The 13,958-nt window shown below is 35.6% G+C and overlaps 1 protein-coding gene across 3 annotated transcripts in view; it reads right to left on the reverse strand.

Annotated features, from left to right (window-relative positions):
- Nucleotides 1–1,548: 1,548 nt before the first annotated feature.
- Nucleotides 1,549–13,958, reverse strand: part of LOC124161041 (zinc finger protein DZIP1-like) — a 33,888-nt gene continuing 21,478 nt past the window's right edge. For 2 of the 3 annotated variants that reach the window (XM_046537193.1, XM_046537191.1), the window contains 6 exons: nt 13,489–13,619; nt 10,826–11,049; nt 8,247–8,433; nt 6,098–6,272; nt 4,407–4,608; nt 1,549–2,512 (listed from right to left, as the gene is read on the reverse strand). In XM_046537193.1, the coding sequence (XP_046393149.1) occupies nt 2,254–2,512; nt 4,407–4,608; nt 6,098–6,272; nt 8,247–8,433; nt 10,826–11,049; nt 13,489–13,619 (1,178 nt within the window). In that variant the 3' untranslated portion in view covers nt 1,549–2,253. The remainder of the gene's footprint in view (nt 2,513–4,406; nt 4,609–6,097; nt 6,273–8,246; nt 8,434–10,825; nt 11,050–13,488; nt 13,620–13,958) is intronic. The other variant, XM_046537192.1, reaches the window with a different exon arrangement.

Here is a 13,958-nt window from a genome sequence, read left to right on the forward strand (position 1 = left end):
TTTCTATTAGTTATAGAGTTATTAAATTAATTAACATTGACAGCAAAACACCAAGCTTGCTGGGGAATATACCTATCCGGCCACAGGGGTATGTTCGAAAAAAAAATCCAGTCTTTAATGTGTTAACATTGATTACACTTGAGTTGTTGACAGCAACTGCTATGCGAGTAGGAATTGGTTTAAGATGTGGTCAATCCTGATTCAAAATATTGCCATTTACAGCAAGGGCGTACCCAGGATCAAAACTGGGGGGGGAGGGGGGGGCAAGCAATGGTTGTTCAAGTTATAGGTAAGATTTAAGCATGGAAAAGGTGAATGAAACCAATATTTTAAGGAAACTGTAACAACTCTATTAGTTTTTAAAATTATTTGCTTGAAAAAATATTATTTTCCTTAACCCTTTTGCGCCGGACCTTGGTTCAGGGAAATTCTTCCTCAATACGAGTCTCTTGAAAGTTTTCTTTACTCCCTTGTACGAAGCGTTTTCGCGTCAACTGAAGGCAGTGGTTCCCTCCCTAACCATTTTTGGACCCAACTCAGAGGGCGCCGATCCCTTTCCTGGGCCTCTGTCCCAGACCCTAGAAGGATTAAAAGCCCCTTGCTAGCACGAGTTCGCGGTCAACTGGCTAAGGTGTTAATGCAAAATATATGAAAATATTTGTTGTTTGCACCGCTTTTTTTACATTCAAAATTAATTTTGTGTTTTTTCTGAGCATGCAGTAATTTTAAACAAAGTTCTTACGTTGATTTAGACGGATTTAATGTATTTACTAGTTGTTCTGTATCTCCGTTGAGATTAACGTTAGAATTTTGTTTAAAATTTCCATGTGGTCAGCAAAAAAAGATGAATTCATCTCTAGCATTGAATTTCAAAAGTAAGCAACAAATATTTTTTGGAAAACACACTGCAAATAACAGTAGTTGACCGCGTGAAGAGGATAGGAAAGGGTCGACCTGAGCGGCTGAAGATGGGACTGGGCTCGCGCTAAGGCGGATCGTGAGGGGCGACTGCGTCCGTGGGTCTATTGTGTCCGCGATGGTCACTTTTTTCGACCTGTGCCACACAGGCGCAGCATTCGTTGGTTAGGGTAAGAACATTCAGGACGCACTGGTGTGGCATTCGTTGTTTAGGGAAGAAAATCGTCGCCGCACAGGTGAGGCATTCGGCACGAAAGGGTTAAAGACATTTGCGATTTTTGCTTCTAGGGGAGGGCAGCTGCCCCCTCCTGCTCCTCGCTGGGTATGCCCATGGTTTACAGTTTGAGGCAGTTCAACTATGAACCCAATGGGAATCTGATTATGTGTATGCATATACAGTAGACTCCCGATTATCCAAGCTAATGATGGGGATGGACAGAACGAATAATCGCAAAACACGGATAACCCACTTTCACTTCAAAGTGTATGTAGTACCATGCTATACTCAATAAAAATGACATCTTTTGAATAGCAACGCCCATGTTAGAATAGAAATTGATTCCAATTTCAAGCAGGGAAAGAATGATGTGATGTATGTACAGCAATATCCATTAGAATAACAGTCAACAATTCAATAAAAAATGAGAAATATATTTATTTATGTGAGGTCTATATTCAGATTAGACAAAACTTTTGTCGATTATGATCAAACAACACAAGGAGTTGACATTTTCACTTAAAATAAATCTCACCAATTAAATGAAATTCAGGTCCATCATTTCTTTTACACTGGTATCAATGGTATCAAAATCAAATATTTTGATCCCCATTTCTTTGGTACAAAGGAGTGAATATTACTCAGCATCAGCATAGACGTGAACTTGAAACAATTATCATACCAATACTTTTCTTGATCACTTTCAGTATAATATCTTAAGAGGCATGTTTGCATTCAAATAATATGATGCAGAGTCAGAATATTTGCTAAATTATATACTCTACATAGCCTTATTTTCAATATTAAAATACTAATAATACTATTTCCAGTTGAAAAGCCAAAAACAATAACAAAACTACAATAAATAATCACATTAAAGCATATTTATACATGAACACAACATACAAAGCAGTGAATTCAAACTAATCATAATTAATCACATCCGCAATATTTGCTGAAACATCAAACATAATGGTTTCCATGACATTTAAGTTTTTAAGGTTCACAACATAAGCACAGGTGGACTACATATTTTGTGTGATGAATACATAAATAACAATCTTATTTTCTGTGAAGTAGTGCTATCACAATATATAAGGTTTTACCACATGTAGAACTCAAACAGCATGGTAAACTTTGCCACCAATCAAATCATGAGCAAATGATACTGATTTAGACCCAAAGCCACCAAGAGAAGGCATAGGAGCAGCTCTTTCACCATCTCTGTTGTGACGCAGGCCTCGCAGAATACTTGCCCCCACTGAGGTATGACTATGGCTTTCACCAATTGCTGTAGAAGATCGCAGCGTTGATACTCCAGCTACAGTCTGTCCATCTATTATTTTAGAGTGGAAATCTGATTTTGATGTCCCCGCTCTGGCACACATGAAAGAAAGAAATATTATTAGAAGTTCAAGCACGACTACCAGCAAGTAAAGAAATATGAAATTCATAACTAGAGACATGCAATAGATGGGGTAATTTTAAGGCCACAAGTGATGTTATATTATTCTGAAATCAGTGGTATTTTGACGATAACACAATGGACATTAATTAAGAGTCATCCTTGTTTTAGGCCAACCTACTGGCTCCGCGTTCAGCAAACCATTGACCAGGGTAAATTTAAGCAAAAGGCAGCCCCGCAAGCGGGAGTGCACACCACCTATATGCCCCCCGTACACATCCGCCACTGGGCAGAGGTAGAGAGAAGGACAGCCACCAGTTGGTGCTTGTCTGCCCAGCAGAAAGCTCCGAAAAAAAATTTCTGTGTTTTTCATTTTTATTTGGTTTCGCAGTGCTAGGACACCTTTTGAGGTGAGTTATTTTAATCCATTCATTTTTACCTCCATTTCATACAGTGGAAAACAACAATACCATCTCTAAATTGTGTTTCATAACTTCTTCGAAAAAATTTTTTTACAGATCTTCATTACAAAATTAAAAAAAGAAATTCTATTGCAGTTGACGAAGATAAGAGAATAATTTAATAACAAGGTATTTCAATTTTCTTTACAACATGATAAATGGAGTGGTATTTATTTTGGTTACGAGGAGAAATGGAAATATTTATTACAAATTGCTTCTCTTTTTTTAAGCGATTATTATTGATGCTGAGGTGAATACTTGTTTGGGTAGTTTACTAATTTTGGTCTCACACATGATTTGTAGGTTTTACTTCTCCCGATAAATTGTGATGTTTTATTTCTAATTTCCCCAAAGATTCCAAGTGAATTTATTTGCTTTATTTTCACGCTAAAAGTTATTTCTATCACTATGATTCTTTGCAGTTACTCGTGAATTATGTAACCATATTTGCATAAAATCTTAAACAACTTCACTGGTGTCCTGGTGACATATTGAAATGGAGTTTTCATTATTTATATTCTATGTAATGTAGCCTTTCTCTAACACTACAATCTTGTAGCAGTGGAAAGGCTTGCATGTTTTTTTCAGTCTAGTTACGCCATGTTGGCCTTAAAGGCCATAGAGCCATGAAGTGCAACGTCTCACCCACAGAGAAGGGAGAGACGCTGTAATGAACTTTGGTACACATGCTGCATTTCCCTCATGCACGATATACGCTGCAAAGGAATGAATTATGATTTCAAATGAATTATAACACATGTTTAGCAATATTTCATCTGTTTTGATATGCATTCTCAAACTAAATATGTACAATTGTTTTAGTATCCTGCAATATTTAACTTTTTTGTACGCTTATTTTTAATATTACTATGCTAATTTTGTAGGCTACACCAAGTTTAAACTTAAGCAAGGCATTACCTAGATTAATCGTCTTAATTTATTCATAAAATATTATTTTGGAATCCTAAATGAAGTCTCCGTTAACTAACTCTCTTCAGTTAGTAGCGTTTGCAACGTTGAATGAAATCCTTAAGAAGTTGCTGTAGAGTGGCATTTACTTCCACTTCAGATTACAGACTGCTTTGGTAGCCGAGATGGCTTGTTTTATGTTGGCGGCAAACTCTCTTGAACACCACGTTGGAACTTGCACAAATATTCTGTAATTTCTCTGGAACGGACCGAAAAATTCTTGCCAGCGCCGAGATTTGAACAAGGAACAGGCGGGGAACAGTTTTGAGTAAATATTAGCCTATGCTAATACTAGCTTCAGGAATTCTCTCTTATTTAACCAGCCTTAATCACGAAGATTCCCCCTACCTATTCTTCACCAACCTCTCCAATTTAACTTAGTTTTAAAAATTTATAAAGCTCAATATTTACACTAAATAAAGAAAATAATACCTACCCTTTGTTTCCTTTCCACCTTTCAGCCATGACAGCTATTCTGGATTGGCTAGGAAAGGCATCTTCTAATTTCTGGTCCTTAGACTTAATGGACGAATGTGAAGTTAATGTCCTCCCACTGGTCAAGTGAGATGAGCTAGATTGGGATGACCTGGAAGTTGTCGCCAATGAAGATTCTTTAGAGGATACATTTGAAGAAAAGTCTGAAAAAAATCCAGAGAGGTTATGTTACATATACACACCAATATTTGTAATGTAAATGCACTCAAGTAATTGATTTCGGAAACTTTAAATTTCATTGCTATTAATCATTTATGTATTTTGTCATTTTTTAGTTGGAATCAATAATTTTAATAAAAAAGTAAATAAATATATTTATAACATACTCTATGAGCACTTAAATAATAATTACATTTCGGTAAACACAACATTGTTAGCTGTGAACTGTTTGCTCATTTGGATAAAATATTTGCTTGATTCTATAAGCAGTTCCGACCTTTTTTGTCATAGCTATTTTTTCTAGAAAATATCAAAAGAAATCTCATAATCACAGCATAATTGCAATGAAGTAAAAGTGCACCATGATATGCAAGTTATCTTAGATAAGCTCCCTAGAGCATTTAAGACTTTTCAAATCCTTTTATACTTCAACATAATAGTGAGCAGTTAAGCAGAGCATGTTAGTACATAAAGCCATTATCGGCCATAATCACACCTAGACTTAATGAAGCAGCCTTTGTTTCCATCCACACCAACAATAACAGAAGTATCTTAGTATCGGATATTATACAGTCATCTTGTAGAATAATACATTTATTGTGTAATACAGAGAAATTTTTAAAATAAAAGGGAGTTTATTCCTCCAGTTATATTAATGGAAGGTGGATTTAACAATAGAGAACAGCAACTCAAATAATAAAATAAAAATTGTACCATAAAATGCAAGTAGAAATTGAATATGTTGGCCTTTCTCAAAGAAGTTTTTGGTGAATTTCAAAAGTAATTTCGCGGTAAGGTACTTCACAAAAGTAACTGATTAATGATATTGATTACATTTTGGATAGATTATCAGTAATCAAAGCCCAAATACTTTTTTCACCACTTGCACATTTCATTGTTTTCATTATTGCAAAAATGCTTATGTACAATGGGGTTTCGGGAAAAAAAATTTCGTTGAGTGTGTAAGTGACTTGATAGCAATGAAAATTTTGTAGGAAGACAAAGGGCTAATTTTAAATTACTACCATAGTTATCAATGATAAGTGTCCCTTCACATTAGGTCAATATTAGATGCTTCTGAGAGGTGCACATGCATTACCACCGTACTGACTGTGAGGAATAGATGTTTCACACACATGACACAGTCATACCACTGGGTGTCCTTGTTATTATACAGCCCTGAGCAGTAGCAATACAGATGAACAACTCATAAAAGCCTTCGGTTTGTCTCACAAGAAGCACTACTATCAGCTAAACACAAAAAAGGACATAATTTTTTCCAAATTAAAACCATGGTAGTAAAACATTATCAAGCACCAAAACATGATATGTTATTACCAGATGCATCATATAAACATTTTTTTAAAGGGTGGAATTCCTACCTGCCACATATCGTTTGCATAACCTATGTCAACCCATGAAAAAACTTTCAGTAGTTGGTAATCCTCATGCCCTGGAAAACTGGAGACTAACCTTTACTTTTGTCTGTACTGGAACTATCTTTTGGTGATTTATGGCTTGAACTAGAAGCATTTGATTCCTCCACTGCTTGAGGTTTATCAAGTTTTGACCTCAGCACCCTTTGCGATACTCTTGCATCAGCCTTTTCTTCAAGGTTTGATTTAATATGGTGATAATTTTCAATTTTCTGAAAATGAATGTCTATGTTTTAGAGACATGTATGAGAATAACAAAGAAATAATTTAATACAGAAACATCCCACATAAAAGTTACAATGTGTAAGTAGTTGGGTCATTCCACCAAAATTCAATCGCAGGTGTTTGCCCCTTTGGTCACTGATTTTGACCAAATTAAGCAAATCTTCTTCATTATATTAAAAAATGAAAACCTCAGAGTCGTTATATAATACACCAAACTGCTAACAAGATATTTTAATGATGTAAAACTGCAATTTTACAAAAGTGTCTTCACATTAGACGCCTAAATCTCCGGAAATAAGAAAGATGCAAAAGCATGTACATAATATGAAATTATAAAGGACATGTATTGAAAAAGATTATGCATTGATTATTATATGAAATTTTAACAATTTAATATTGTCTTTTACAAACTCTAATTTTCAAAACTATTTTTGACAATATAGCAACCCCTTCAATTTTTCTCTTCTTTTCATATGTTGTACAGACAGTCCTCCTATACGAGTCAAAAAAACTTGGCAGAACCATAATGCAGGCCTCCCACCGTAGTGGTGTTCGGCTCTTCGCATTGCACACCATATCTCCAATAATAGGGAAGATAAAAATGCATGGAATGTCTTATTTAAAAGTATTGCATTGTTTAATATAAGCAATGGGTTTTTCTGAAGTTAAACTACCTAAGTTTATAACAAATTCAAATTTTCATATCGATTTGTGAGAATGTGGCTTCCCCATCAATTTTCCTCATTTTAACCAGCTATCCTATTTTCATTGCATATCCTTCATTAGATTTTGAGTTACGTCTTTAAATGCATTATGCCTAATAGTCGTTGTGATGTCTCCCCTCTGCTCTAAACTTCCAGGAGTCAGTTTTCAAGATTTAACCAGAGAGGGCTTCATTTTCCATCCTCTTTTCACCAATTTTTGTTTCAAGATTTAACCAGAGGGCTTCATTTTCCATCCTCTTTTCACCAATGTTTATTTACAAGCCAATAGGATACAGTAGACTACAGGTAAAAGAAACGTGGAAATTCAAAAACAGAATGATGTGTCAAAACTCAAAGAATCAACACATGTTACAAAAAAAACTTTCATAGATGAAGCAAATATCCAGTGAAGAAATTGAAAATAGCCACCAATACTTTTAGATTATCTCTTCAAAAGGTTACTTGTGGGTAGGAAAGAACTTATGAAGATAATCCTGAAGAAGACACTTAGAAGAAAATTATTATGAAGTTGAAGGATAAGACTCTCAAGGGAGGGAAATGGGCACTTAGTTATACATAAATGACTAATTCATAGTCATTTGAGGGATTCCTATTAAGCCTATAAATAGAGAAATCTTAATTAAAGGTACTGTTCCTTAAAATTATAAACCCACTTTATGACTGGTGAGTGCGTGATGGCTAGTATACATGTAATTCACAAAAATGAATTTGTATGATATACAAATATTTCAACATGCAAACTATGGAGATAGATAAGACCAAATAAAATATGATTGTGGAGACGAAATGTTTAAAACTTTTCAAAATTTCTTGCTCTGGTGCTCTAAGTCAGAAATGTGCATCGTAAGAAATTGCACAAAAACACTGCCATGAGAAGAGGATGAAAATAATGAAGTTAAGACAGAATTACAATAATCAATGCTACTTTAGTGAGTACACACTTTAGGAAAAACTGTACGGTAGTATTCCTTTAAAGCATTGAACTACAAAAAATCAATTTACGTCTATCACTCAGGACTTATATTGTTTCTGTGAGGTTTTTCATTAACCAGTGACATATCTCTTTGAAATATGTAAAGTTTTACCACGGATCACCTCAATTATGAGTTACCCATGGTCTCGTCACACAATGACCAACATTAACAAAAAAAGCTGCAGCATAAAAAGAAGAAATTTGAAGCCAGGATAAACTGATTGTATATCCTTATGATCCTTAAAACTTTTTCCCTTTCGTACCCTTTTCAATAATCTTCTCTCAGCATTCAGCATTTCCATTTTTTCCTTGAAGACTTTTTCGGGCATAGATTTAGCTGTTGGGTTAATGTTAAGACGTCTTAACTTCTTCTCAAAAACGTCTGCAGCCATATCTGAATCACTTGAGCTACTTTCTTCTTCCTCTGGTGAATGCTCAGACTGATTTTTCCTATTCAAAAAAAGAGTAAAGGTAATATATGCTTTAAATTCCACATACTTCCTGCATCTATTGGGTTCAGTGACTAGAAAGACAACATTTATCTAAGCCTTTAAAAGATGTCAGCCGGAACAAGGACAAAGCCATTATAAATATTTTTTTTATATTCCATTAATAAATGGTTGTGTATAATCATTGGCGTCATCAGCATCAGCACTTTGGGGGGGACAAACAGGGGGTCCGGAGGCACTACCCCGGGACAGGACGGGTTTACCCCACTTTGTGAAGATAGTCCCTGCCTCAAGCAATTCAAAATGGGAATATGTACTACCTACATAGTGAATAACTAGAAAAGGAGTAAGTTTTATTATATTAACAGCAGAGCATTCCCTGGAAACAATTGATACATGATGTATGCTGAAATTAAATTAATGACATATTGTTTTGGAAAAGAATAATGAATCTACTGATTTTTGAATGAAACTTTTAGAAATGGTGGTTATTTTGCTAAAAATTGAATTCTAAAAGAGGACGAATTCGATACAGTGAAGCAAGCCTGTTTAAATTTAAGTAGAAGGGATTGATAATTAATACAATTTTTACCTGACTTCATTATGCAAGGGTTCGTTACATGGAACTCACCCCATTTCAAAGCACACAGCAGTAATTTTGCAGTGATTAAATGATTTTATGATGAGCTAACTTTCGCATTACATTTTGAAAATATAAGTTCCATTAAAGATGACAATGACTTCGATAAAAAGATTTTTTTAAAGTACATCTTCCCTTATCAAATAATTTCTAAATTTACAATTGTTTAGGCTTCATAAAATGCATTATATCCATCCAAAGAAACATTGAGACATTTATAAAGGGATTAACTTTGAAAAACTACTTAATCTACTGAAAATTTGGCTCCTAAAAGGCAAAATGTGAATTGATGCCACAGACAGGTGGGCATTATGGATGGCAGGTTGCCTAGACATAAAATTTGTTGATCATTCTCACACACTGCAAAAACATGGAATTCTTAAATTAAATACTATACTCAAGATTGGTTATTACTAAATTAGAATTAGTAGCAATCAATTATTCTCCATGGGAGCTAGTCTCAGATTCTGCCTAAGTTTAGCAAAATTTTAAACTTTTGGACTCGGGTGGCAGTGGTAAAAATGATTAGAATTTGAAAAAAAAATTGGATACGAGACTCAGTTTCAGTCAACACCTTTTCTGCAAAGAATAAATTTAATTTTCGTCTGAAGATTTTCACAGCTTCTTTTATCTATGTTGGTGGTGGTTCTCGGGTTTTCTACACAGCAATACCCGAGAACCACCACCAACATAAATAAATTTGATCCTGAAAAAAATTCATTTTTTTGGTCCTATCAACTGCGTGAGTTAAGAGTTTAAAGAAAAGGCAAGCGAAGAGTCTGATATGAAATTTAGCTGAACATAGTGGGTGAGGAAAGTCAGCTTCTAGGTGAGATACAGAGGGGACAGAAGGCATGGATGGAGCGAGTACGTAGTGGGGAGAGGATGTTGAAAGCAGTATTAGAGGGTAGAATGTTGGATAAACGAGGGAGAGGAAGGAAGAGAACAGGAATTTTAGATAGAATGAAAGGGAGTAGGCCTTATTCTGAATTGATGAGGGAAGTACACGAAAGAAGGGGAAGCTGCCAACTTCCATACAAACACTTCTTAAGTACTTCATGGAAACATACCTTAATTGGTAGAATACTTTAATGAACTACATGGGTATAAGGCAACACCTAGAAATACAATCGAATGCAGCAGCTATTTGTGCATTCCCATATGCCACATGAAAGACTAAAGCAAGAGCAGGGAATTTTTTCCTCTCACATTACAGTATTCAAATTCATTTCAGTAAACCACCTACCTATATGCAGCTTTCCTTTTACCTAATATTGAAAATAAATTTCATTTGCTGTCATTTTGCGTTTTATCACTTTTTTTCACAACATAAAAAGTATCAATATTTCATGCATATACATAACGTGTATCTTATTTGGTACATTTATTGGAATTAAATCACCCGATGTAATGCTAAAATTAAAAGTGGCATTCATTTATTTATGAAGTATTAGGCAAAATTTCTAAGCAATCAGGATGTGATTTCATTGTAATCTATTACTTTATCAGAAAGTAATTGATAATTGGAATCAATTATAATGTGGCCAAAGCAAGTGTAATTCTGGTCAATCACCATTTTCATGAGTAAACTCATTAAGACTTTACCAGAGCCACTGAAAATTACACACTCGTAAATCATGATGTAAATCTATCATAAATTGTCTTTAGAGCGTAACTTTCGTAATTTACATCAACATAAGTCTATCAAGAATAGGAACACATTATCAATATAAAAATTTTATGAAGTCCACACCTGAGCACATTTGGAGAGGAAGAGACATCAGTGGATTCAGATTCTGAATCTGAATTTCCGCTTCTTACTTCTGATTCATTACTAACAGGAGTAACCAAAGGTGATTCCCTATTAACAGGCTCCTTGACAGGACTGAGTGAAGTGATTGTGTCATCTTCAGAACTACGAGGACTCTCAGGATCTTCAGCAATTGATGGTATAGGGGGCACAGACTGCACCAACTCCTATAATATAACAAGCATAAAGATATAACAATATTTTTTCAAAGCTGAAGATGAAATAGATGAAAAATCTGTATATTAATGAAATAAGAATGAAAGATATGAGATGATCAACATGGTGACATTTTAGTAGACTTTTTCCTTTAAATGCTGGTTTAAAATGCCCTGTAATTGTACTTTACAGCTGGATTAAATTTTATCCCTATACATAATATATGTATCCAGGCCCATTCTGGGCCGCTGGGATACTGGGACGTATTACGGTGCGCCCTTCAGCCTGGAAATCTTTGGTGCCCTCCAGTTCCGAAACTGGCAAATTTTGCGGTCAGAATACCAACATTGAGCAGTTGACTTGATTTCAATGATGTCTCATTTAACAGCATAATAAACGCTGTCTTGAGTAAACAGAACAATAATTAAATTTAGTATAATTCATTCTGGATCATTCCGGTAGTCCTCCCCCTGCATAGCGCTGGTGCCCTCTGGCCATGGCTGTCCACCGCCCTAAGAAGGGGTCCAGCATGGGGCTGTATGTATGTATCCCATATGGGAGCGGTGAGAAGACACCAAGTGGAGTGTTTCCCATGCATAAACGGGCATGCTTGGTGTTTTAAAGTTAATCACATCACCCCATGTTTAAACCATTCAATAGCCATTAGCAACAAGCCCGCAGCTAGGAATTAAGGCTAGGGGGGTTTTAAGTGCAATTAATAATGGGGGTATGGAATACAGGAGATGCGGGTGCCCTCCCCCAGAAAATGTTAAAGATAAATGGTTAAAAATGGTAATTTACGGCTTTCTGAGGGATATTTCATTCATCCTTACACTATTCTAGAAGCAATATGTATTTATACAATTAAATAAAATGGATTACATTTTAAAATTTTCTTAGTTCTGGGGGGAGGGGGGGGGGGGGTTATCCCCCAAAACCCCACCCTTGCTGCACCACTGATTAGCAAGGTATGTAAACCTGGGTTGGTATCATTAAAATTGTGTGAGATGTCACTTTGATGATTTTTTTTTTTAATGAACATAGTATTTTCCATCATCAAAAGGTTAAAACTTCTGCAGTCCATGATGTCCAGCAGTATTCTGTTTTGGGTGTACCAGTGTCAAGGGTTGAAATTTTTGAGAAAACCCCACACCTACACCCATGGCGTCAACTCCATGGGGCCTGAGCCCCCTCAAAAATTCATAATGGGTGTGAGGAAAAATGTGTCAGGCTTGTCGATTTTCCCCGGAGCGTCCAGATATCGAGTTTCGTGTTATCAGAGTTCTAATGTTGATCATATGACTCTTCTAAAATGCTCAAAAAACTTAAAACTCACTACTTATAAAACTTCCCGGGGCAAGATCACCGGTTTGGGCCCCCCCAATATTTTTTGTAAGTCGGCATCCCTGCCTACACCAAACTTTTCGCCCTACCCCACCACCTTGATGATGCTTAAAAACGATCAACATGCCATGAATGTATCATTGCCCTGAGGAGGTCTCCAGCAGCAGCGACAAAACTGTTGGCCAGTAATCCAACCGTGATGTGGGTATACGTACCTAAAAAAGAACACCGCTGGATCGTATATTCCAGGTAAAATAGGCATATGTTGTCATCACCTAGGTCCTTCAATAATAAAATTCTGTGGCCCAAACAAATGTTTTTCTGTCATTATGCTACTTATTACTCAGTACCACAAAATATAGCCATCTACTCTTCACTTCATTAATTACCACAGTTTCTCAAAGGTACACCTTCCAACATTGAGTTAAAAGATGGATATATGTATAATCCTAGATTCCATGCACACGAATACAGCACCCCAAGTAGAACAAGCAGAAATGGTGTAACATTGTTGGAAAACAAAAATACAGGTTCCAGAAAGATATCATATCGATGGCTAAGTTCTAACAACACGTATATCAAAAATAGCAACCTTTCAGGAGAGCAAAAAAACAATTAATTTCTTTTACTTGCTCACTGAAATTAAAAACCAAAAGTTCATAAAACTGAAAAATAAGCATTCATTAGCAAATGAAGAGTTGTTCTTTGCTTGAATTTTATTTTTTACTGTTATTACACTTTGTTTAAGATACCTGTCTCAAACCGGCCGAATTTGAGATACGTGTGGTTAGAACTTAGCCATTGATATGTCCCCTGATTGCTAAAAATGTCAGCACTCACTAGTAGTTTTCAATGTTGGCATCAACTGTTGACAAAAGATACAACAAATTTTGATTTAGGGATTAATAAGCTTCCCATATAATAAGTGTAACGTAATAAGTCCAGCATAGGTTAATATTAAAGTTCATTTCTTTTTACGTCCCATTGAGCATAAAACTGGAAGAAACTCTAACTGTAAAATAGAATGGTAATGAGTGAAATCACAAATTTACCAGTCAATGATGAATAATTTAAAAAATAAATCATATCAAATTCAGCAAACGAACCTCTTCACTGATGGTACCCACTGCTTGGTCAGATGTTGATTTCACAGCCTGAGCTTTCAGCTCCTTGGTCAATTTTTTTATTTTCTCACTGTATGATTCTTCATTTTTGCTCTCTGAAAGAAATTGGCCATCTGAGGATTTAAAAAAATTAGAAATGATGCATCCGCATGAATTACACACAGCATTGTGAATTATTCAATATGCTAGGTTTCCCACTACCAGCCATCCTAGTACCTCGGGAGATCCTGGTTTCATTTCTGTCAGAGCCAAATGATTTTTTCATGGCGAATTTCATGCTTGGTTTAAAATTACTCCAGTAACTTGTTATCGATGAAATACATGATGACCTCAAAACTACCAAGATGAATTACCACAGTACATAACTGTTTTCCTTTCCCTTGGGCTACAACCTTGTCGCGGTGGAAAGGCTTGTGCGTTCCTATGACCCCTAGAGCTGCACTGGCGGGATT

This window comes from Ischnura elegans, chromosome 6 (assembly GCF_921293095.1).
Source record: "Ischnura elegans chromosome 6, ioIscEleg1.1, whole genome shotgun sequence".
Lineage (NCBI taxonomy): Eukaryota > Metazoa > Arthropoda > Insecta > Odonata > Coenagrionidae > Ischnura > Ischnura elegans.